The following is a 22,187-nucleotide window of genomic DNA, read 5'->3' as shown; positions in this document are numbered from 1 at the left end:
ATGCCAAAGATAAGAAGCATGCCACAACTGTTAGCGTGCCGACATAGCGCTGAACTCTACTTAAACTGGCAGAGTGTGGTGCTTAAACTGAGCGTATTTATCGTCGATAAGCAAAAACATCCGGTTACGAGGAAGAAAACATTTAATAAGCCACATATCAAAACAGCTGCTGTGAGCCCCACGGAGAGGTATCACTCCGCTCCGTCTGAATGTAGTCCCGTAACAGCAGCGCAAACGGGAGGTTGTTGGCGGAGGGATACGGTTGTGCTAGCAGGAGCAAACGACATCTCCAACGTGTGTGTGAAGACCACACATTATTCATTTTATTCCTAAAGGAAAAGCACACTGTTCACAGGCGGAATTTTAACGGAATATATAATTGTTTTGCACATTAAATGTCCGGATAAGGTAAGCGTCTGGTTGGTATACTTTTTCAATGGATGTCATCCAGAGTTATTGAAGTCTCTGAGTTAGCAGCTCGGCTAGTTAGCATAGTTAGCTCAATGCTAAGCTACAGTGTGGAGAGACTGTAGGGAAAGATAATGGTGTATAGATTTGTTTTTATCACTCAACTTTTAGTAGTTAGAAATCAGTAAGTGACACGTCGTTGATCTTTAGCATGCTAAGCTGCAGCTGTGGTTACTGAATGTGTTTTAATTGAGTTTTGAAACTTGCTCATGAACTAAATGTATTAATGTTTTTTAAGCTCTGTTACTTCTAATAGAGTTTAAGGTCACCTATAACAACTTTGAGCTACTCCCTTTATCAGCTACTAATGAAATCTCTTTGTTGTTGAAAATAAAATATTAATACGAGCTCCTTATTGATGAAGTTGGCACTGCTAACTTTGAGATGGCCACTAGCAGAATGCTCATACAGAGCAGCTGACATATTTATGAATGAAAAAGGTTCAGATCTGTGTAGAGCTGCAACACTAAACTCGTTGAGCTTTGAATTAGGTTTTTAAAATTTGTTTTCGAAGATTTAAGCCAGAAGGAAATAATTTTAGTTTGAGATTTCCTTTTGCGTTCAAAAATAACATTGGTATAATTAGCCACATGCTCTTTGTTAGGAACCCCTGTGAAATGCTTTTATAAAGCTTATTTTGACTGATGTCCTGTTTGAATTGCAGAGTTGATTTATTAGACTGTATTAAAAAGGAGGTCTCTATAGATAATTTCCCTGTTCAGAACAACTGTACCTGGTGAATGTTTTTATAACTCACCTGTTCAAATTGGATTAATGCTTAATATTTGCATTTTTTAGAGGCATGTTTGGCCGATGGGTGCACACTGACGGAGGTGGTTCTAGCTGCTAGCTGGAGCCTCTAGTTTTTGTGCAGGTTTGTCTCACAGGTGTGTCCTTCCAGCAGGCAAGGAGATGACGACAGAGGTGGAGAGGCCAGCAGGAGGCACAGCTGACCAGGAGATGAAATGTAATGAAGAGGAGGAAGAGGTCCTGCAAGAAAAGGATGATGAAGGTTAAAAAAAAACCCAAACAAACAATTCTTTACAATGAAATGAATTCAGCATATGCAGGTTATCCTTCCATTATCTCGATTCACTTAACTAACGGCCGTGTCTAAGAATCTGTATTTATTAATGATGCTCATCAGGGAAGCGCAAAGATTTTAGAGGCTGCTGAAAAACTTTACACCCTCCTACTCTTTCTGCAGAGGTCCGAAGGACCAGCAATGATGACATTTTATTCCATGACGTAAATTAGTCTTTATATATGTAGCGTCTCATGTCCCCTTTAAATGACGAGTAAGTCTCGCACCAATTGTGATGATTAGTCCACTAACGTGGCACCACGGACGCGGCCTTCACCCAAAAGCCAAAAGCTTTGGAATTTAACATCAGTAAGGCCTTCAGATCAAATAGACCAAATACGATTGAGTCTATAGGATTTCAGTAGGAAGCTGTTAGCATTTGGATAAAGTTCAGCACCTGATAAAAGCAAAGTGACCGTAGAGTTTCCTCTTAAATTCAAATTGGCTGATTGTTGTGATCAGACAGTCAGCTGATTAAGTGTGTGTGTCGTGTTCAGGTCTGCAGGAGGACGCTGACCCCCCACCAGTCCATATCATCCCTCTCCCAGTCCAGCCTAATGCAGAGAACAGCTGCGGGCCCCTCACAGACAGCAGCGCAATGGAGGTACTGGTTGATTTTTGATTATAGATCGACTGCTGGTTGTTGATTATAGATCATCTGCAACATTTCAAACATGTGATGTGTTCAGTCTGCAGGTGCTTCTCTAAGCTTCAGGGTCAACGGTCAGCTGGTCCCCCTGCTGCCTGGAGGTCAGTCCCAAACACTTTCAAGTAGAAGTACTTCATTAATATCTTTGTTCATACTAGGGATGGACCGATCCGATATTACGTATCGGTCCGATACTGACGTAAATTACTGGATCGGATATCAGAGAGAAATAAAAGATGTAATCCGATCCATTAAATATCACACAAGCACCTCACAAGACCTGCGACACGGCGTAACTCTGCTCATAACCGCAGCACGTCGGAGCGGTATGCTCACGTGATAGAGCGGCTGTGGCATGCGGGACCTCTCGGCGCTCTGGTTGACCATTGGTAGCCTACAGCATGCTACTTCAGTCATGAAACTGATCAATGATCAGCTGATCGTCTCTCTTGTTCGTTTTTGGCCCACTTTGCACCAGAAAGAGGAAACCAGCGGCTGAACAACAGCAGCACGTTTAAGCTTGACTGTTGTTAGAATGTATTTACCGTAATATTACTTTCTACACCAGGATCTTTTTCTACAGCTGACGGCTGGTAACTGTGCAGGGGCGGATCTAGCAAAGTTTAGCCAGGGGGCTGATAGGGCATTAACAGGGAAAGGGGGGCACAGAGACATACTTTTCTTTCTTATTCTCATTTAAAATGTCGAGCTTTTAATTATTTAATATTTATCTGAATCTTACACCCAAAGTTTTAATCTGATGTAAAATGCAGAGGTGTGGACTCGAGTCACGTGACTTGGACTCGAGTCATTAATTTTATGACTTTAGACTTGACTTGAAAAAATGTTCTAAGACTTGACTTGACTTGGACTTTTACACCAATGACCTGGGACTTGAATTGGACTTGAACCGGTTTACTTGAAGAGACTTGATATTTCACCCCAAATATAAAATTTAACACTCATATTATATAGAAAGTGTGCACCATTAATTAAATTCATTTATTCAAACTACACTCCATACGTATGTCTGCGTGAGCTGTAGCACAGCCAATCAAATTAACCAGATTTTTTTTTTAAAAAGAAAAGAAAAAAAACCTCAAAAATGCTGCAAGGAGATATTTTTTTCAGGTACATAAACTATGAAGTAGTCAACAAAAAACCGAAACGCAATATGCAAAACATGCAAGAAGAGAATCACAGACAGAGATGGAACAACTTCAACTTTGTCCGACAGTTGAAGTTCTGTAAAGAACAGGAGGTGGTGCTTCTCTCTTGCTACGATGAGATAGCTGACTTCATCTAACTAGCAAATGTTGTCCAGGCTACGTTGGTGATGCAGTTTTTTTAAATGTGTATGATATTTTTGTCATGCGATTTTAAAGCTGGTCCTACAACCGCATCCAAGAATAACATGCAGCTTATCTCAGAACTGTCGGTGAAAATTATTCTTGGAGCTAGGTTTAATTGAGCTGCATTTTAAAGAGGTGCAATTTCACAATTTGTGTATATTTTCTAACTTCACTATTTTGTCATGTGTTGAAAAAAACACAGATTTAAAAATTACATGGTCTAATATTTACATTTAGCATAACTGCAACATTTTTCTTTCTTTTTTTTTTTCTTTTCTTTTTTAAAGACTCGAAAGGACTTGAAATTCAAAATTTCAGACTTGTGACTTTACTCGGACTTTTACACCAGTGACTTGAGACTCGACTCTGACTTGCCTGACATTACTTGAGACTTGCAAAACAATGACTTGGTCCCACCTCTGGTAAAATGTATAGAAGTCCATTACTGTATATAGTAACTGTTAAGTCTAATATACCCTAGTAAGCTATACTACTTTTTCCATCTGTGCAGTCTGCAGTTCTGTTGAAGAAAGATGTTGAATCTGTTTAATTATTCTTGAAAAATAATTGATTTCTGTGCATTTTTTTTTTTTTTACATGTGCATTAAATTAAAGTTGATTACGTTGATTAAGCATCATGAGGTGGAGGGCGGGGGTGGTTCCCTATTTATTATTATTTTTTTTTTATTTGCTGGGAGTTTGCAGCCCTGTTAGTTAGGTTGTTTAATATTTCTGGTAAGTACTCTTTAAAATACCAGAGTAGGGAGGATGGAGCAGGTTTACGTTTATTAGATTGATCAGTTTTGCTGAACTATGAATTATTTTGGGTGCAGTGTGTTTTTTACATACAGGTATAACAGAATAGCTTTAGTGTTGTTGTTTAGTTAAACTTGAGTATGAACTTCTACAAAATGCAGCAAGATATTAAAAAACAGTTTTATTGATTAAAAAACACTATATTGGATTCATATCGGTATCGGCAGATATCCAAATTTATGATATCGGTATCGGACATAAAAAAAACTGGTATCGTGCCATCTGTAGTTCATACAATCTGCCCTTGTGAGTCAGTCGCCGCTAAACATTGACCCTGGAGCTCTGTGTTCATGTTTGACCCTTTTGTGCCCTCCACAAAAAAAATGTGCACACACAAAATTGCCATAAAATCAGAATCAGAATACTTTATTGATCCCTGGGGGAAATTTTTTTTCTTTTTTTCCTCATACGACTATTTTCTTTTTTTTCATAAATCACTTAATGACTTGGAGACCTTTTCAAAATGATAAAACATTAAATTATTTTCACTATCTTAATCATTTAAATGCCAATTTAAACATTTGAATTAAGTATTTATTACAATAATTCACAAAAACAATTCTTTTCCTGGATAGCCTGAATATTACTTCATAGTTCATATGTTCTGTTATATTTATCTTTTGTTGTTGAAGTTTGCATAATAACTGTTTCCACTGATGACTCAGATCTTGATTAGAAAATGGTTTCAGACACACAAATCACTCTGGGGCCTCCATGGTGGTCTCACGGCTCCATCGTATAACTTGCAGTAATACAAGTATCATGCATTGGCCTACAACAGGAAAAAGGTTGAATCCGGGCAAATAGAGTAAAAATGTCAAATATCACGACTATTCTTCAAATGGTTTTATACTGTAGTGGCAGAGAGATTAAACATGTGGTTTCAATGGAAATAAATGTGGCGTTTTTGTCCAAAAGGTGTCGAGAGGCAAAAGATTTTCTCCAAGACTCTAATCAGCAGGGCTGGGCAATCTCAGAACTCGGGGGCCGGTGTCCCTGCAGGTTTTAGATGTGTCCTCGAACCAACACAGCTGATTTAAATGGCTAAATTAGCTCCTCAACATGTCCTGAAGTTCTCCAGAGGCCTGTAATGAACTAATCGTGTGATTCAGGTGTGTTGACCCAGGGTGAGATCTAAAGCCTGCAGGGACACCGGCCCTCAAGGCCTGAGATTGCCCAGCCCTGCTCTAATCACTAGGGCTGGGTATCGTCACTGATTTCTAGAACCGATTCGATTTGAATCTGGGAAGTTTTGACTGAAACAGTCAGAAATGTTTTAATTGTGATCATTCAGTACTAATTCGTCAGGTCTGCGCTTTGTGTTTATATCTTTGTGCTCTCATTTGCTGTTTTAGCTGTTTGGTGGTTGTTGAAACAGTTTTGTGAACTTTAACCTGAGGTTCTGGCAAAATACATTTATATTTAAAAATCGATTCAGGATTTAATGAATCGATATCACTTTAAAGATAAAATCGATGTGAATTGATAAATCAATTATTGAAACCCACCCCCACTAATCACCACCGATGTCCCCCATACTATTTATTATATGGAAAATGACTGTTTTTCTGTGAGTGGTTGCCATAAATAATGAATAATTAAAAGGTCTAAACTGGCATTTCAAGGGTTGAAATCCTAAAAATGGTTTAATTGTTTTGATCAAACGGCTCATGTTGTGTGTGTCATGTGTTTCTGCGTCTATCCTGCAGGGGGCACTGCAAAGCTGAAGTTGCGCGCTCATCCTGAAGGTTCAGCCAGTGGTTTCACCACGGTCCAGATCCCTGTCACGCTGACCCTTCACAGTCCTGCAGGGATCCAGTACATCAGCACCACTGCCTCTCTGAGTGCCTCCCCTGCTCCTGCCCCCACACCCATCATCACAGGTAATCCCTCCGCCAGCAGATGTGGAGCAGTTCAGGTGTTCCTCAGGCTAACGCAGACTCTCTGTGCTCCAGGCGTGATCTGTGGTGAAGCAGCTCAGAAGGTTCTGATCGACCACAACGTGAACTTCAACCCTCCGACCGGGTTAAAGAATCAACATTCTGCTGCGGCATCACCATTCACCTCATCGCAGGCCACGCCCCCCCCAGCACCTGGCAGGACCAAAAAGCGTCCGAGCAGCAGATCTGCAGCACCGCACACACTGCTGCACAAAGGTTTGACAACTCGTCTGTGTGCTCAAGTCTGCAGAGATGATAGAGAGCAAGCCAAATACATCCCGTCGTACTTCAGTATGTAGGCGGTTTGAACTCATCGCCATGACTCTAAGCGAGACGAGACCATACAGAGTTAGAACATTTAAATTTCAGCCCCAGTTTGAATTCAGTGATCATAAAAGCTGTATCATCTGGGTAAAACTGCTCGTTTACCCCTATTTTTACTACAGATGCTTGTAAATCAAGTGAAGTCATTCTGTGTACGTACAGTAAGTAAAATCTCAGTGTTCAGCTTAATCCAACACGACCAAAGAGTTAACTAGTACTAGATGTCAGGGTTCACTTCCTTTATTCATCATACAGTGTTCCTAGTTTGTCCTTGTTTTTGATCTTCTTTGGTTTGGTTTTTATGTTGTTAGCGGTTGTTCTTACAGAAAGGAAGCCCGTAAGAGTTTAACTCATAATAATAATAATAATAATAATAATAATAATAATAATAATGGAGTGGATTTATATAGCGCTTTTCAAGGCACCCAAAGCGCTTTACAATGCCACTATTCAGTCACTCTCGCATTCACACACTGGTGGAGGCAGCTACGGTTGTAGCCACAGCTGCCCTGGGGCAGACTGACAGAAGCGAGGCTGCCATATCGCGCCATCGGCCCCTCTGGCCAACACCAGTAGGCGGCAGGGTAAAGTGTCTTGCCCAAGGACACAACGACCAGGGCAGAAAGCCCGGGGATCGAAACGGCGACCTTCCGGTTACAGATACGCTTCCCAACCCCCTGAGCCACGGTCGCCCCATGTAAAGGATCAGAACAAAAACTGTGAACAGGACTGTCTCTGGACGTAAGGAGCGCTGTTGTTCCAGTTATCCTTCCTGTTTGAACCATATTAATACATTTGAGGTTTACACTTGACTGTCAGTCCTCGAGGAGATCAGATGGACAGATGGAGAAAACGTGTTTCTAGAGATGTTGATGGATTCTCTCACAGCTGCTAGGTACGAAGTAACCAGGCGGTTGTCATGGCTACAGTTGCTGATAGAGCTTTTCTTTGGGTCTGCAGTCATTACACCCGTTTACCAGAGTTACCTGTGAATGAAGACTGCTTGAGCTCACACAGTCATCTGTACACAGAAAGGCTGAGCCAGTGCTTCCTTCTACTGCTGGCCTGTATTTCAGAAAGAGCTCATTTAAATGTATTGAAAGACTGATGCTTGATTAAGAAATGTACCTTCAGCTGGTCCAGTTTCCTACACAAAACAAACAAAACGTTGATCAATCATATTAGAAGTAGAATTAAAATCAGTGAATGGTAGTTTTTTCCTGTTATGGAACTGGATGAATGTTTTCAAAGCTCTGATGCAGCGCGCGTGATTACAGTGTCAGGCTGGACGGATTTCTCCTGCAGATGTTCTCTGGCCCCAAAACTGTGTGTCGTCTAAACCTTGAAAATAACAAATTGCTGTTTATCAAGCATCCATGTTTTTCACATTATAGTATGTCAGAGATTTACAGTTAACAAACGGTCAGGTGAATAAACAACACTGAGACACTTGATACTGATAACGTGCGGCACGGGTGAATCTCAGACAGAGAGACACAACGTACTGCAGCATTCGTTTATTTTTATAGGTTACATCGTCAATAAGCAAATATAATCACATTTCCTGTTACGCAGGTCCTGATGCTGTCTGTGTGTGTGTGTGTGTGTGTGTGTGTGTGTGTGTGTGTGTCACAAAGTATGTGTGTTGCAAGTCAATTTCTAAGAATAATATAATGCAAGTCAACTTCTGCGGATATGTATTTCTGTACTAGTCTCTTGCGGTAAATGTCAGTGTCACAGGGTCAGCTTCCTGTTTCTACAGAAAACTGTGTCTGGTGAAATATGTGTAACATAACATTTGAAGCATAATCGAATAAAACAATAAAAACTCCCTAACATAGTAAAAGAAAGTTCTTAACTTTAAAGTTAGGTCCTGATCACATACCTCTGAAGATTACGGTACCTCCGTCTCTCAGTCCTGTGATCTGATTGGTCAGTTGTCAGGCTGTCAGTAGACCTTTACCTGCACCGTTAGGTTACCATGGTGATTTAGTCAGCTTCATTATTGATAAAAAGCTGACACAAACCCAAAGATGACCCCTAACCCTGTGATAAGACTTCGTGATTCAGACTCGGATGAAGATGTGGACGTAGGTGAAGACACAGGTGTGAGGGAACACGGATGCTGAGGAATGAGGTTAGGACTCAGGTGAGGTGGGGGCTTCAGCTCTGAGTGCTGTTATCGTGGACTCAGGGCTGTGGTTAGGGTTCAGGTGAGGTGGACTGTGTTGTAAAGGATTCAGGTGCAGGTCTGCTAGGTTGGAATTCTGCTAAGGTGTAGACTTGGATATGTACTCAGCTGTCGTGTCCCCCCCTCAGGTGAGTTGGGTCCCGTGCGCCCCCCCGACTGCCTCGTCTGCACATCGCAGTACAAATTGATCACAGAGCTGCGAGGATTCATGTGTGTAAGTCCTGCACAGCCACCTCTTTACACCTCTACCTGTGTCATCACACAGCCTGATTAAAACCCTCTTCCCCATCTTCAGATGTGCAGCCCAGCCATCATGCAGAGTTTGAGGAACCTGAAGAGGAAGAAGAAAAGCAAACACCACAGGGGGAGCAGGGACAAAATCAGAACCCTGAAACCCAGCAGAGACTCTCAAACCAACAGTAGGGTGTCCAAAACCAGACCAGGACCCTCTGCTGTGAGTTCACACTGCTGATCAATGAGGATCTACTCCAAGAGAGTCACCCGATGAACCTTTGTCATGTGATGTGACGTCATTCTCCTTCCTGTGTGTCTCCTTAGTCTAAAGGTGTTTCTCCTTCTCAGAGGGCTCACTGGTCATCTGGTGATCTCCTGACCAGCCAGGTTAGCGCCTCCGCCTCCCTTCCGTCCCTCTGCGACCCTTCTGAGCCAGATCTGTTTGGATCCCTGCCCAGCTCGCCTCACGGCAAACTCGTGATCCTTGTGGAGGATTTTTATTATGGCTCCGCCCCCGGACAACACCCTAAGAAATGCAACCTGATGGGCGCAAAGTACAGCGAGCCATACCGCTGCATCCACTGCCCCAAGACGCTCGGCAACAACATCGAGTGAGCCTCTGGAGATTGTCTTAAACCTGCCTTCTATTAAATGAGCAGCAGGATGTGCCTCCTGTGCTTATACAAAAAGAGAATGGGCCATTCTCATGAATTCATGCTCTCCTATTGAATATAGCCTGACATGATCTCAAGTCATTAGATGTTTGGTTTGTGTCTTCAGTTGTGACTCTTTGTATATGTTGCAGGTTGATGAGTCACATGCAGCAGCATGTGTCCATGATATTTCAGTGGGACTCTGCGTTCTCGTGTCCACACTGTTCCCGTCACTTCCTGTCTGCTGGGAAGCTGCAGAGTCACGTGGAGGCCGTCCACAATCAGTGCGAGTCCAAAGGTCTGTGACAGCATAACCGGTTACCCTTTGGTTGGTTAGCGGTTACAGGATGGCCTGCTGATCCCGAGTGCTTCCCACTGTAAAAAGGATGCTTCAGGTTTGTGTGTCTGTCATGCAGTGATGGATTTGTTTCTCGTTTGCCTTGGCAGCCACGTGTAGGATCTGCGAGCTGGCATTTGAAAGTGAACCTGCTTTCCTGTGGCACATGAAGACCACCCACAAACCGGGAGAGATGCCCTACATCTGCCAGGTTCGACTCCGAGCACCAGAAAGCTGCCCTCACCTTCGTCAGTGCTCGTTGTGGCCCGAGAGTTTACGTGCCCCGCTTTCTGTCTGCAGGAGTGTGGCTTCAGGTCGTCCTTCTACTCAGATGTGTGGTTCCACTTTGAGGAGTGTCACACCAGCACCAGAAACTTTATGTGTCAATACTGCCTCAGAGTGTTGCGCCGCAACACCTGCTACCAGCAGCACTTTATCCGCCACCAGGTAGGTAACTGCTGCAGGTAATACAGCTAAAGGGTTTAACTTAGAAGAACCGCGAGAGTTGAAGTGAAGGCTAAAATGTGTTACGCAGTTAAATCAAAGGAAATCTAAAGCACAGAGAGGTTTTCTGGAACTACCATTGTTAAGATGTGTGTGTCCTACTGCACTAGTGTCCAGTGGGGGTGGGGCATGGCTACGCAGAGGCGGGAAAGGGGCAGTAGAAGTTTGGAATGTCAGGTTTTCTGTGGTTGTACGAAAGAAGGCGACCATTAAAGTAGGGGTGGGCGGTATAAACGCTATACGGTAGAAACGGTATAAATTTGGCCAGCGGTCGAGATTTTGACTATACCGCTCTAAGCTGCGCCCGTTTTGGTCAAAAGCATTGCAGCAGCTAAAAACATCATCTGCAAAATATTCCAGGCGACAGTCACAGCAAAGAGACAAAGCACTTTTGGAATATGAGGAAAGCCAAAAACTGCGCTTCCTCCACTTCTGTACCATTGATTCATTAATGTTGAATTCTCTCACAGCTGCTCTGTTCCCATGTTGTTGCAGTATATTAATGACTAACCTCGTATTGTGGATGGATTATCTCAGTTGAAGTTTGGTCCGTGTATAGCATCCTGCTATGCGATTGCATTTGTCCCTGACCATCAGGAACCCTCACATTAACTTTTATTGAGTGGAAAAGTGTTAGCGTTCATCCTCCAGCTTCACTGTGTTTATATTATGCTAACATAGCTGTGTAGCTAGCAATCACGTAGCACAACATTATATACCAGCTAGCCCAACTTCAGTAACCCTACAAACGTCACTGCTGTTTAGTTTCCTGTCTTAATATATGTTGGAAGTGATAACAGAGCTGTACGTTTGAATGTTTCAGAAATCTCTCAGTCAGAACATGCTTTAACATGTTTAGGTGGAAGCTAGCGAGCTAACTTCCTGTTAACTTCTAACTCCATTAAATTTAATAATGGATGCCTGAATGTTAAACTTAATTGTTACACCTGGTAAAGCAGCAACACTCATCATTTTATTAAAGATGAAAGAATTTAGACAGTTTTTAACTCTCAGTGATGCTGCAGTGTTCGTTTGACTTTGGGACCTGAAATGGACGGAGTTTAGGACCCAGATTACTCCGTGAGGCTCCTGACTACGGCAGCCATAATGCTCCAACAATCCATCAAGCGGTGCAGCTTCGTAGCTTCGTATTTCTGTGCGCCGTGTACATAAAATCAGTTCGAGGTCAGTAAGCACAACCAGAATTCATACATAAGGCACACTGTCGATTTTTGAGAAAATTAAAGGATTTCAAGTGCGCCTTATAGTGTGGAAAATACAATATACAGAAGAAAAGAATATATCGTTACCGCACATGCTTCAAATTATACCGTGATATGGATTTTAGGCCATATCGCCCAGCCCTACATTAAAGTTGGAGTTACTATGCCAGTTGTGTGATTATGGGACTAACACCATGATGACGTGGGTCCTTGGGTAGAGAGATTTCCAAAGGGTTGGTCTAGACTCTGAAACTCCACGTTCCAGGGTTTTTAGCCTGGAGATGTAGAGAGGAAGGAGACCAGTGAGTGAGTTAGGAGGAACACCATCGCTGTCCTTGTAGTTGATATATCCCCGTTTCTCCTGGAATATCCAAATGTTCTTCCAGACCACATAAGACCACATAGGATATAATCCCTCCAGTAGGTTCTAGGATCTCGTCCTGCAGATAAACCTCTGTAACCTTGTCTGGCTTCACAGATATGCGAGCAGGGAGCCAGGAGTCCAATTCCCTCAATGTAACGTCCCTCTTATGTGAGCACACACAGAGCCTGAAACAGGAAGCCCGGCTTAACAGAGAAAGCTGACATCCACTGGTGCGATGCCCGTTATCCCTGACTGGGGTTTTAGGTTAATGCAAAGAAAGCCTGGCTTTGTTGAACTGGACAGATACCAGCTTTTGTTTTTGGAGCTAAAGTCTGAGGTACTGAGGGTTTGGAGAGGACCGAAGAGGAACGGGCTTGTTGTAAAGCAATGTATCATCTGCGCTGAGGTGGAGTTTAATTCTGTGTGTTGGTGCATGTTTGCAGAAGAAGCGCGAGTTTGGCTGCGATAAATGTCGTCTCCACTTCCTGTACATAAAAGAGCTGGTTGAGCACAGAGTTCTGTATCACAGGACGCACATCAGACCACCTCAGCTCAGCGGACTCAAACCTGGAACCAAGGTAGGAACCAATATCCTTAGATAATTACAGATAATTAATAAACACAATTAAACCCCTTAAAGATAATTAAACTCCTGCTGGAGAAGCCTCACCTTTACTGAGTATCTCTCTGTCTGCAGGTGACGGTCAGGGCGTATTCTGTAGTTGGGGAATCTGAAGGTGAAGGACCTAAGACAACTGTTGCTTCATGCAAGGTGAGCAGCATGGAAACGCTCATTGCCTGAGCTTTCAGATCCAGATCATCTGCTCTCCCATCCAAGACCATTTTTTTAGTTCGTTCCTGTTTAGAGACAGAAAATCAACCAAAAGGTGGTTGGTTTGTTTAGAAACAGCTGACACGTTAACACAGACGCACTGTATGGTAAGTGCAAAGATGTTAGAATAAATCATTTGTTGCAGAAAGTGGAGAAAGCTGGAAATTAGCCACTTGTTAGCCCCAGAACCTCATCTCTGCTCTTCGTGGTTCTATTCGCTTCGAGTGACGGCCTCCAGCTCGCACTGCGGCAGGAAAGAGATTCAGCGCCTCCAATTAGGGCTGAGCGATATATTGAATATACTCGATGTATCAGGAGTTTTTCCATGTACAATGGTTGAAATGGCTTCATGGTAACAATAGAGTATAAATTGCCATGGTAACATTTGGATGTCTGCATGTTTGTTTGCTCCCCACACGCTGTGACTGCATCATTAATTCCCCCCTCCCAACCAGCTGAAGTCATCCACTGCAAAGTCTTTTAAATGTCTGTGTGCACACCAAAGAGCACGTTACATGAACCAGCTGTGACTATTATGTGTCTGTGCGAGTTATCGCAGATCGTCCCGTGCGTGGGGCTGGACGGCGCTACCGCGTTAACGAGCTAACCGCGTTAACGAGCTAACCGCGTTAACAAGCTAACCGCGTTAACGAGCTAAGGCATGGATGCCGGCCAGCCCCACGCACGGGACGATCTGCGATAACTCGCTAATGGAGATTTGCCGCATTAATGCAGTTACGGCGCTAACGTCATTTTAACGAGATCAGCGCTGACAGCACTAATTTTTATATGTTCACGAAAGAGCACCTTTTAAATTTCAATGGTTTTATTTTGTGTCATGAATTCTTGCTGGATGTCCTTTTTGATCCTTTGTTAAAGGTGTTGACCACAGACGTTCTGTGGCAGAATCCTCTGTGCGCACCTGATGGTTAAAGAGCAGTTAAAATAAAAATAATATAATAAATAAATAAAATAAAATGTGTCACATCAGATATTTTAGATTCAAAGCAGAAAAAACATTAAATGGTCGATTTGAATGAGTTAAGCAGTGAAATTTTAGACACTATATGATTGAAAATAACATTTGTCTTTGGAGGTTATTTAAACATATCGTAATGTAGCCAAAAAATATTGTGATATTAAATATCCCCTCATATCGCCCAGCCCTACCTCGAAGTCTGGGCGCCTCCTGGCTGAGGTGTTTTGCACGTCCTACCGGGGGAGGCCCCGGGGCAGACCCAGGACACCCTGGAGAGATTAAATCTCTCGGCTGGCCTTGGCGTTCCCCTGGACGAGCTGGGGGTCTGGGCTTCTCTGAGCGTCTGTGCTTAGGCTGCTGCAGAGGAAGGAAGGAAATCCTCCATGTTTTCAATGGATTCTTTTTCTCCTCTGCCTTCATTTAGCTTTCTACTGATTGTAGTTTTACCCAAAAATGCAGAAGCATATGGAGATGGGTGTATGTGTGAATAAAGTTTTTTCCCTCCTCATGTTCTTCACGTTTTCTTTTTCTGCTCCAGGTGGTGGATGTTGCTCTTCCTACGTCTTCGCAGGAAGTTCCTCAGAGGAAACCAGTGGAAACGCTGGGATTGCTGCTGCTCAGCCTGAACCCGGACAGGTATCAGAGCTGGGGTTCCCCGGGTCCTGTGGGATGTGTGGGGAAACTTCAAAAAACAAGCATTTCTGCTGTTTAATACCTAAAATATTCTACTCGCATATGAGTTGTAAGAAGCACTTGTTTAGATAAAGATGTTGCAGAAACCCCAACAGAATTGTAGAAGAAAACTTTTTCATTAGCCACAAGTACCTGCTCGGGTCGGCTTGACTCTGTTTAAGGGTTTTCATTAGAGAGTCGCACCTTGTACCAGGTACTGCTCAGCTGAGGGTCCAAGCAATCTAAGGCAAGCCAAAATGTGACATCAAGAGACTGTGTGCCACCGATTGGCTGGTCAGTGGCGTCACTCGTTGAGTCACGAGAGCGTATCTTTCACGTGGCAGTCGAGGAAATGGTTGGATAAAAAAACACTGTGGTCCACTCAGACTGACAGAAAGCCGTACACGAATCACCGCATTTACGTGGAAGTGCTCCACTGTTGTGACGTTAAAGTCACATACCAATGACGTCACAGGACTCCCGGCTGCAGTGCTCTAACAACCCCCCATGCACAGTATGTGGGTGTCAACTGTAGTGAAAACGTACCAACACCCAGTCGAGCAGAGTAGATTCTACATGTTATATCTCTGTGGCTCAGACTGTGCTGACAGCTTTGCCCAGCAGGGCGGCGCCACTGCACAAAACCTTTGTTGTTCAGCCTCTCTCTCACTCCCTCACTTCCTCTCAGGCTGTCTCGGCCGCTTCAGCGCTGCCTCGAGTGTCTGAACTCAGTTCCTGACCTCAGGACGCACTACCCTTCTCTGGTCCATTGCTCGCTCTGCAGGTTCATCACCTGCTGCTCCACCTCCTACGCCAACCACATGATCAAGTATGCGCCTCTGATTGGTCATCTCACAGTCTCTTTTGTTTGTTTGTTTTCCTGAACTGTGCGACTGTTTTTGTTTTTAGTAACCATGCGACCTGCAAGAAGGTGCCGCCGTACCAAACCATCTTCCAGTCTGACCCCAAGTAACCAGACCAGCAGAATCAGATCAGTGTGATCAATTATCTACAGGTGAACAGGAATACCTGAATACCTGACCTGCTCTCGTGTGTGTTTATAGGCTGCCAGACATGTTGATGTGTGTGACATGCAAACTCTTAACCTGCAGAGGAGACCTGATGGCCAATCATCTGACAGAGAAGCCAAAGCACACCTGCATCACGTTAGCGCACACAGGTAATGTACACAGGTGAAGCGCACACTCTCAAGGTATAGTGCATGAAAAGGAAAAGGTTTTCATGTTGTGGGAGGTAAATGCATGGGTCAAAAAAACACTGCTGCCTGATTCAGATGATTATTTTGAAATGATTTAAAGTATTCTGTCAGGAACTGGTTCCATGTCCTGCACAGCTGTTCGTGATGTGACCACAAGGGGGCACCACAGCAAAATAACTCACCCTGATTGTGAGAGGGTCAGAGTGAATCAGCTCTATCAGGGATGGAGCTAAATAAAGGGCAGAACTCCATTTGAATTCAGTGGACTACGTTAATGTGAACCTGGAGTTTTAATCACGATTATCCACTCCATTTACTTTCTTACACTTACTCCACTCAGGGTTGTGTCTGGAGCCTATCACAGCTGTCACATGCCTGGAAACCTCCCCAGTCTGTTACACACCTCATGAAGCTAACTTAAGTTTTCCCTGATAGATGATAAAGATGGAATCTTCCAGATTTGACACTCTTTTCCTCTTTCAGAGAGTGGGATGACTTATGAGAATGAAACTGTATCAGAGCCGAGAGAGAGTGGAGCCGACACACAATCACAGTCTGACAGGTAGCATGTGTGTGTGTGTATATATGAAAACATGTTGCTACAAAAGATGTTTACATTAAAATATGGCAAATTAACATCAGAAAAACCAACCACACACACTCTTTATCAAATGAATAAATTACCCTCGCCCCTGTGGGCGGTCCATCCTTCAAGCTCGAGTCCTCTACCAGAGGCCTGGGAGCTTGAGGGTCCTGCGCAGTATCTTAGCTGTTCCCAGGACTGCGCTCTTCTGGACAGAGATCTCCGATGTTGTTCCCGGGATCTGCTGGAGCCACTCGCCTAGCTTGGGAGTCACCGCACCTAGTGCTCCGATTACCACGGGGACCACCGTTACCTTCACCCTCCACATCCTCTCGAGCTCTTCTCTGAGCCCTTGGTATTTCTCCAGCTTCTCGTGTTCCTTCTTCCTGATGTTGCTGTCATTGGGAACCGCTACATCGATCACTACGGCCGCCTTCTTCTGTTTGTCTACCACCACTATGTCCGGTTGGTTAGCCACCACCATTTTGTCCGTCTGTATCTGGAAGTCCCACAGGATCTTAGCTCGGTTGTGCTCAGAGCTTGTTCCTGTGCTGCCAGTATTAGTGCCTCTGTGCTTTCAGTCTTTCAGTGCAGCCACTGGTAGGATTTCTGGATGTCCATCCGACTACACTTCTCCAGTCCGAACGACATTCCAATGTCATTGCTGTATAGCCTGGTAGTGTGGATCAGTGAATCGATGTCTCGTTCACTCTTGGCATACAGCTTGATGTCATCCATGTACAGGAGGTGGCTGACAACTGCTCCGTTCCGTAGTCGGTATCCGTAGCCAGTCTTGTTAATGATCTCACTGAGGGGGTTCAGGCCTATGCAGAACAGCAGTGGGGACAGAGCATCTCCTTGGTAGATCCCGCACTTGATGGTGACTTGTGCTATGGGCTTGGAGTTGGCCTCTAGTGTTGTACGCCACATCCCCATTGAGTTCCTGATGAAGGCTCTTAGGGTCCCATTGATCTTGTACAATTCTAGGCATTCCAGTATCCAGCTGTGGGGCATTGAGTCATAGGCCTTCTTGTAATCAATCCAGGCAGTGCACAGGTTGGTCAGTCTGGTCTTGCAGTCTCGGCTGATTGTTCTGTCTACCAGTAGCTGGTGTTTTGCGCCTCTGGTATTCTTGCCAATTCCTTTCTGTGTCCCGCTCATGTATTGACCCATGTGCCTGTTCATCTTAGCCGATATGATGCCTGACAGGAGCTTCCATGTAGTACTGAGGCAGGTTATTGGTCGGTAGTTGGAGGGGACCGGTCCCTTCTTGGGGTCCTTGGGGATCAGGACCGTCCGGCCTTCAGTTAGCCATTCGGGTGTCTCTCGTTAACTAGCAGCTGGTTCATTTGTGCTGCCAGACGCTCGTGGAGTGCAGTTAGCTTCTTCAGCCAGTAGGCGTGAACCATGTCGGGCCCTGGTGCTGTCCAACTCTTCATACTGGAGACCCTTTCTTGGATATCTGCCACTGTGATGGTCACTGGACCCTGTTCAGGGAGGTCGCTGTGGTCAGCCCTCAGATCCACTAGCCACTGAGCATTGCCGTTATGGGTTGCGTCCTTCTCCCATATGCTCTTCCAGTATTGTGCCGTCTCCAGCCTTGGTGGTGCTGTTCTCATATTGTTCCCCTGCCACTGATAGTACACCTTGGCTGGTTCTGTGGAGAACAGCTGGTTTATTCTCCTGCCTTCTATCTCTCTGGTGCACCTCCTTTAAGCAGCTGGCCAAGGCTGTGAGTCTTTGCTTGGCAGTTTCCAAGGCCTCAGGTATGGACAGCTTCCTGTACTTCTTAGGCACCTCTGATAGTCAGCTAATCTCCCTCCATCGTCTCTCTCACACTCACTCACACACACACACACACACACACACACACACACACACACACACACACACACACACGATCAAAAGTTTTAGAACACCCTGATTTGTTATTTATTGTAATTCAAGTCAAGTGAATAGTTTGAAATGGTACAAAAATAAGTGGTGAACTGCCAGAGGTTAAAAAAACCAAACTGAAAGATGATGTGCATTTCAGAATTATACAAAAAGGCCTTTGTCAAGGATCAACATAGATTAACAGTTTAAAGCTGTTCTGCAGCAATGGAGGTGCTACTGACTCCTACAGCTGTACCGTACTGCAGAAAGTAGTGTGATGCTACAGAAATGGCAAGACAAAAGCAATAAACAATGGAAGAGAGACAGACCATCACTTATAAATGTAGGTCTGTGCTACAGAGAGACTGCGAAGGAAGTCACATTGTCAGTGAGCACAGTTTCCTTCACCATCAAAGGCTCAGAAACTGGGGCAAACTGGGTAATAGTGGCCGTAGTGAGCAAGTCTCAGTTTCTACTGTGAAGACTTCGAGGTGCAGGTTTGACAGGATGAGCTGCAGCAAGAAAGCCAGACGTCAGAATAAGACGAGGCTTGTCTGGGCCATGAAACACCACCGTTGGGCTACTGAAGACTGGAAGAAGCTTTTATGGACTAATGAATCAAATGTGAAATCTTGGGTTCATCACCCAGGATCTGTGTACGCCGTGGAGTAGGTGAAAGGACGGGTCCACAGTGTGTGGCATCAGCTGTCAAACATGGAGGAGGGAGTGTGATAGTCTGGGGATGTTTGCTGGATCTGACAAAGGTGGCCACTTTGATGAGTCAAAGGTCTATTTAGGTCTTTGGTCTATAAACGGATTCTGTGATTTCTGTTTTGACTCAAATTGCTTATTTGCACTATTGATTTCAGAGTGCAATGAGACAAGTATATCTGCAAAACGATATTCAATTATTTTTGTTATTTAAAGGTTTTCATTGTTTTCCCTCATGTTTGTTTTTTAAATATTAACCCTGCAGCACGACATGTTCTGGCAGTGAGGGCGGAGCCTTCATCCCCATCCACCTCCTCCCCTCCAGCTCTACCCAGCTGTCAGTCAGACCCCTTCTTTCCTCCTCCTCCTTCTCCTCCCAACCCGCGATGACCATCAAGTTCCTGGGGCCCCGCTCAGTCCCTGGTCAGGTGAGAGCGACTGTGTGATTCAATCCATCCAGTTCAGTTTTATATTCAGTTTAATTTTATCACCAAATCACAACAAGCTCCTTAAATCACTTGAGATTGAAAGAGAAAGCCCCGACACTGCATTAATGCACTGATCCGTCCACTCTCTTGCTCTTCATCATCGATTGTGGACAGCTGGGATTTCGTGCAGATTCTGACCACCAGTTTGTTATGATGTTTGGGGGATTTTGATGTTCTCACAGCATAACTGGTTGGTTGCCAGCTCTCATTGCATGTGCTATCTATGGATGTTGTGGAAGATCACATGTATAACTTTACCAATGTGCACAAAGGGGGGGTTATGATGTCTTAGCATGTAGGTGGTGGGACATATGACCCGGAGGACGTCAGGACAAGGACTCGCTGTGGGAGAGAGCCATACTCTGATGATGATGAAGGTGGTGTTCTTACTTCTCAGGCTCCGGTCCCTCTGTTGCTCTCCCAGCTTTCCATCGTGCTCTCTTCTCTGTGCCACGGCGTCACAGTGGCAGCTCATCATAACTGCACGTCTCCCACCACGATCCGTTCATGGATCCGACAGCAGCAGCGCAGCCTGAGACACCGGCTGTGGAGCTGGAAGACGGAGGAGATGGCGGAGTGGGTGCTGGAGCGGTGGGAGCAGCAGCAGATTGTGACTGAGGAGTTGCTGCTCTTGGCAGCGAGGGCAGCTCTGGGAGGGGATGGCCGGCCGGAGGACTGGTACAGCTGGACCGTGGACTTCATGCTGAGACACGACCTTGGACCGCAGACCACCAACAGAAATGTGTCGAGTAGCTTCAACGACAAAAGCCGCCGCTTCATCGACATGCTCCGCTCACAGGTATCAGGCCCGACAGTTTATTGATTGAAATGCACCAACCAAACTTTGATTAGTCGTTGGCGTTTATCGTTCTGGTTCTCGGACTGTGCAGAGTCGGTCTCCTCACTCTCTGGGCTGCATGGACGAGCTCCCCGTCTTCATCGATTTAGACAAGTTCTCCAGCCAGAGCCCAGCTTCCTTCCAGCTGTACGGTTTGCCTGAAGACAGGCCCGTGTTTGACGTCATCATCTCTGCTCTGTCTGATGGCGGCTTCCTCCCCCCCCTGCTGTTCTTTACGGGAGCTGCACCTGATATTCCTGAAGGGTTTCCTGAGAATGTGGTGCTGGAGGCTCGAGCAGAGGGATTCACGGATCAGGACCGCCTGCGCATCTGGATTGAAAAGGTCTGACACTAGTTTGTTGTGCAAGCAGGAGCATTGGGTCACCAGAAACTGTTGCAGATGATGTGATTTCCTGCTTTTCTGCCTGCAGGTGTGGCACCCCTGTGTGGCCTCGCAGCGTAACAGCAGTTGTCTCTTGATAGCGGATGTCCATCGAGGCCACCAGACAGATGCGTTCAGGCGTGCTCTGTCATCGGTCTGCACAGACGTCATCTTCATCCCGTCAGGATGCAGCTCCCGTCTGCAGCCGCTCGACGTCTGTGTGACACGGGTGCTTAGGGACTTCCTGCAGGTAAGCTCACCTGTGCGACTCTGACCCCGTGTCCGCCCCTCTGATGTGTCGTTGACGTGTTTGTGGTCTCGACAGACCCAGTGGATTCAGCTGGTGTCCACTGGGGGTTTGGATGGTCTGGGTCTGGATCAGCTGGCTCTGACTCTGGCCTGTTGGCTCAGTGAATTTTCTTCCACGCTCAACTCGGAGAAGCACGTCATGCACAGGTGGGAATGCCTGGATTGAGGTATAGCTGGAGGGTATTTGACATCAGCTGTATGTCATGTGACTGTGTCATGTGACTGTGTCATGTGACTGTGTGATGGCAGTATTGCTTTTTCTTCTGCAGGTCTTTCACCTCAGTGTGTAGCCTTCAGCAGATGGACGATCAGGTGGAGATGGCAAAGATGATCACAGCTTTAACCACGGTGCTGATTCAGCCTCCGGAAACGGGAGGACCAGAGCCGGGACCAGGATCAGAGCCAGTGGAACTGTCCAAGGTAAAGGAGGAGGACAGACGGGTGGAGGAGGAGGTGGAGTGTTCTGTCAGACTGTAGTACGTCACATTTGACCAGGATACGTTTCGTGGTTTCCATGACGAACACTACAAACACACCTTTTGCCCACACTTTGATAAGAGAGAAGCTGAGCAGTATTATTGATCCTTGGCTGTACAACGGCAGGAAAAACCTCACAGTCTCATCATGTAAACGAGAGGTTGTCATGAGTAAAATCTAGTACTGACGACTTTTCTAACAACATTTTTGTTCTGTTACTTTTGCATTGAAAAGAATGATTGGGATGTTTTTGTATTGAAATAAAGAAATGCTGCTGAAGGACTGTTTAATGCTTTTATTGATCAGTAACAAAGGAGAAAACTGAAGTTGCTGCTTCTCTGGTTGGAGCAGACACGACTGCATTGTTCAGGATATTGTTGGCAGGAAGTTGTTTTCCTTTGTCTTCAGCTGTTTGAAAACAAACTTCAGTCCTATGTCCACACAGAGGTCGTGACCCAGCGCCGTGTGACACAGAACAGGAAGTCTGTTCACATCTCTGCTAATATGACATCATCCTGATTGATTTAATGTGAAATCAGCTCGAGAGGATCCAGACCAAACTCCACTCACATACTTGTCAATTTAATGTGACGCTGACCAAAATCTGTCCTGATGTAGAAACGGTACAAAGAAGCAGCACGCTGACCTCAGCAGCTGCATTAATGTCCCCGTTGTCACAATCA

At 45.0% G+C, this 22,187-nt stretch overlaps 1 protein-coding gene across 1 annotated transcript; it reads left to right on the top strand.

Annotated features, from left to right (window-relative positions):
• Positions 1-279: 279 nt before the first annotated feature.
• pogza (pogo transposable element derived with ZNF domain a) lies at positions 280-21,504 on the top strand. The gene is made up of 25 exons (XM_085378235.1): positions 280-408; positions 1,370-1,480; positions 2,050-2,156; positions 2,242-2,302; positions 6,079-6,252; positions 6,325-6,525; positions 8,953-9,038; positions 9,120-9,278; positions 9,383-9,669; positions 9,864-10,009; positions 10,159-10,259; positions 10,349-10,495; positions 12,583-12,717; positions 12,837-12,911; positions 14,489-14,586; positions 15,311-15,451; positions 15,532-15,591; positions 15,687-15,802; positions 16,325-16,403; positions 19,276-19,438; positions 19,896-20,297; positions 20,389-20,679; positions 20,768-20,968; positions 21,044-21,174; positions 21,297-21,504. The coding sequence occupies exons 2-25, from the start codon at positions 1,381-1,383 to the stop codon at positions 21,502-21,504; spliced, it is 3,669 nt and encodes a 1,222-aa protein (XP_085234361.1). The 5' UTR covers positions 280-408; positions 1,370-1,380.
• Positions 21,505-22,187: the final 683 nt, after the last annotated feature.

Source organism: Diplotaxodon limnothrissa, linkage group LG18 (assembly GCF_057381915.1).
Source record: "Diplotaxodon limnothrissa isolate DT_005_m linkage group LG18, D_limnothrissa_male_GT1.1, whole genome shotgun sequence".
NCBI lineage: Eukaryota > Metazoa > Chordata > Actinopteri > Cichliformes > Cichlidae > Diplotaxodon > Diplotaxodon limnothrissa.
The sequence above is the reverse complement of the archived record's forward strand: the minus strand, read 5'-3'. Positions and strand labels throughout refer to the sequence as shown.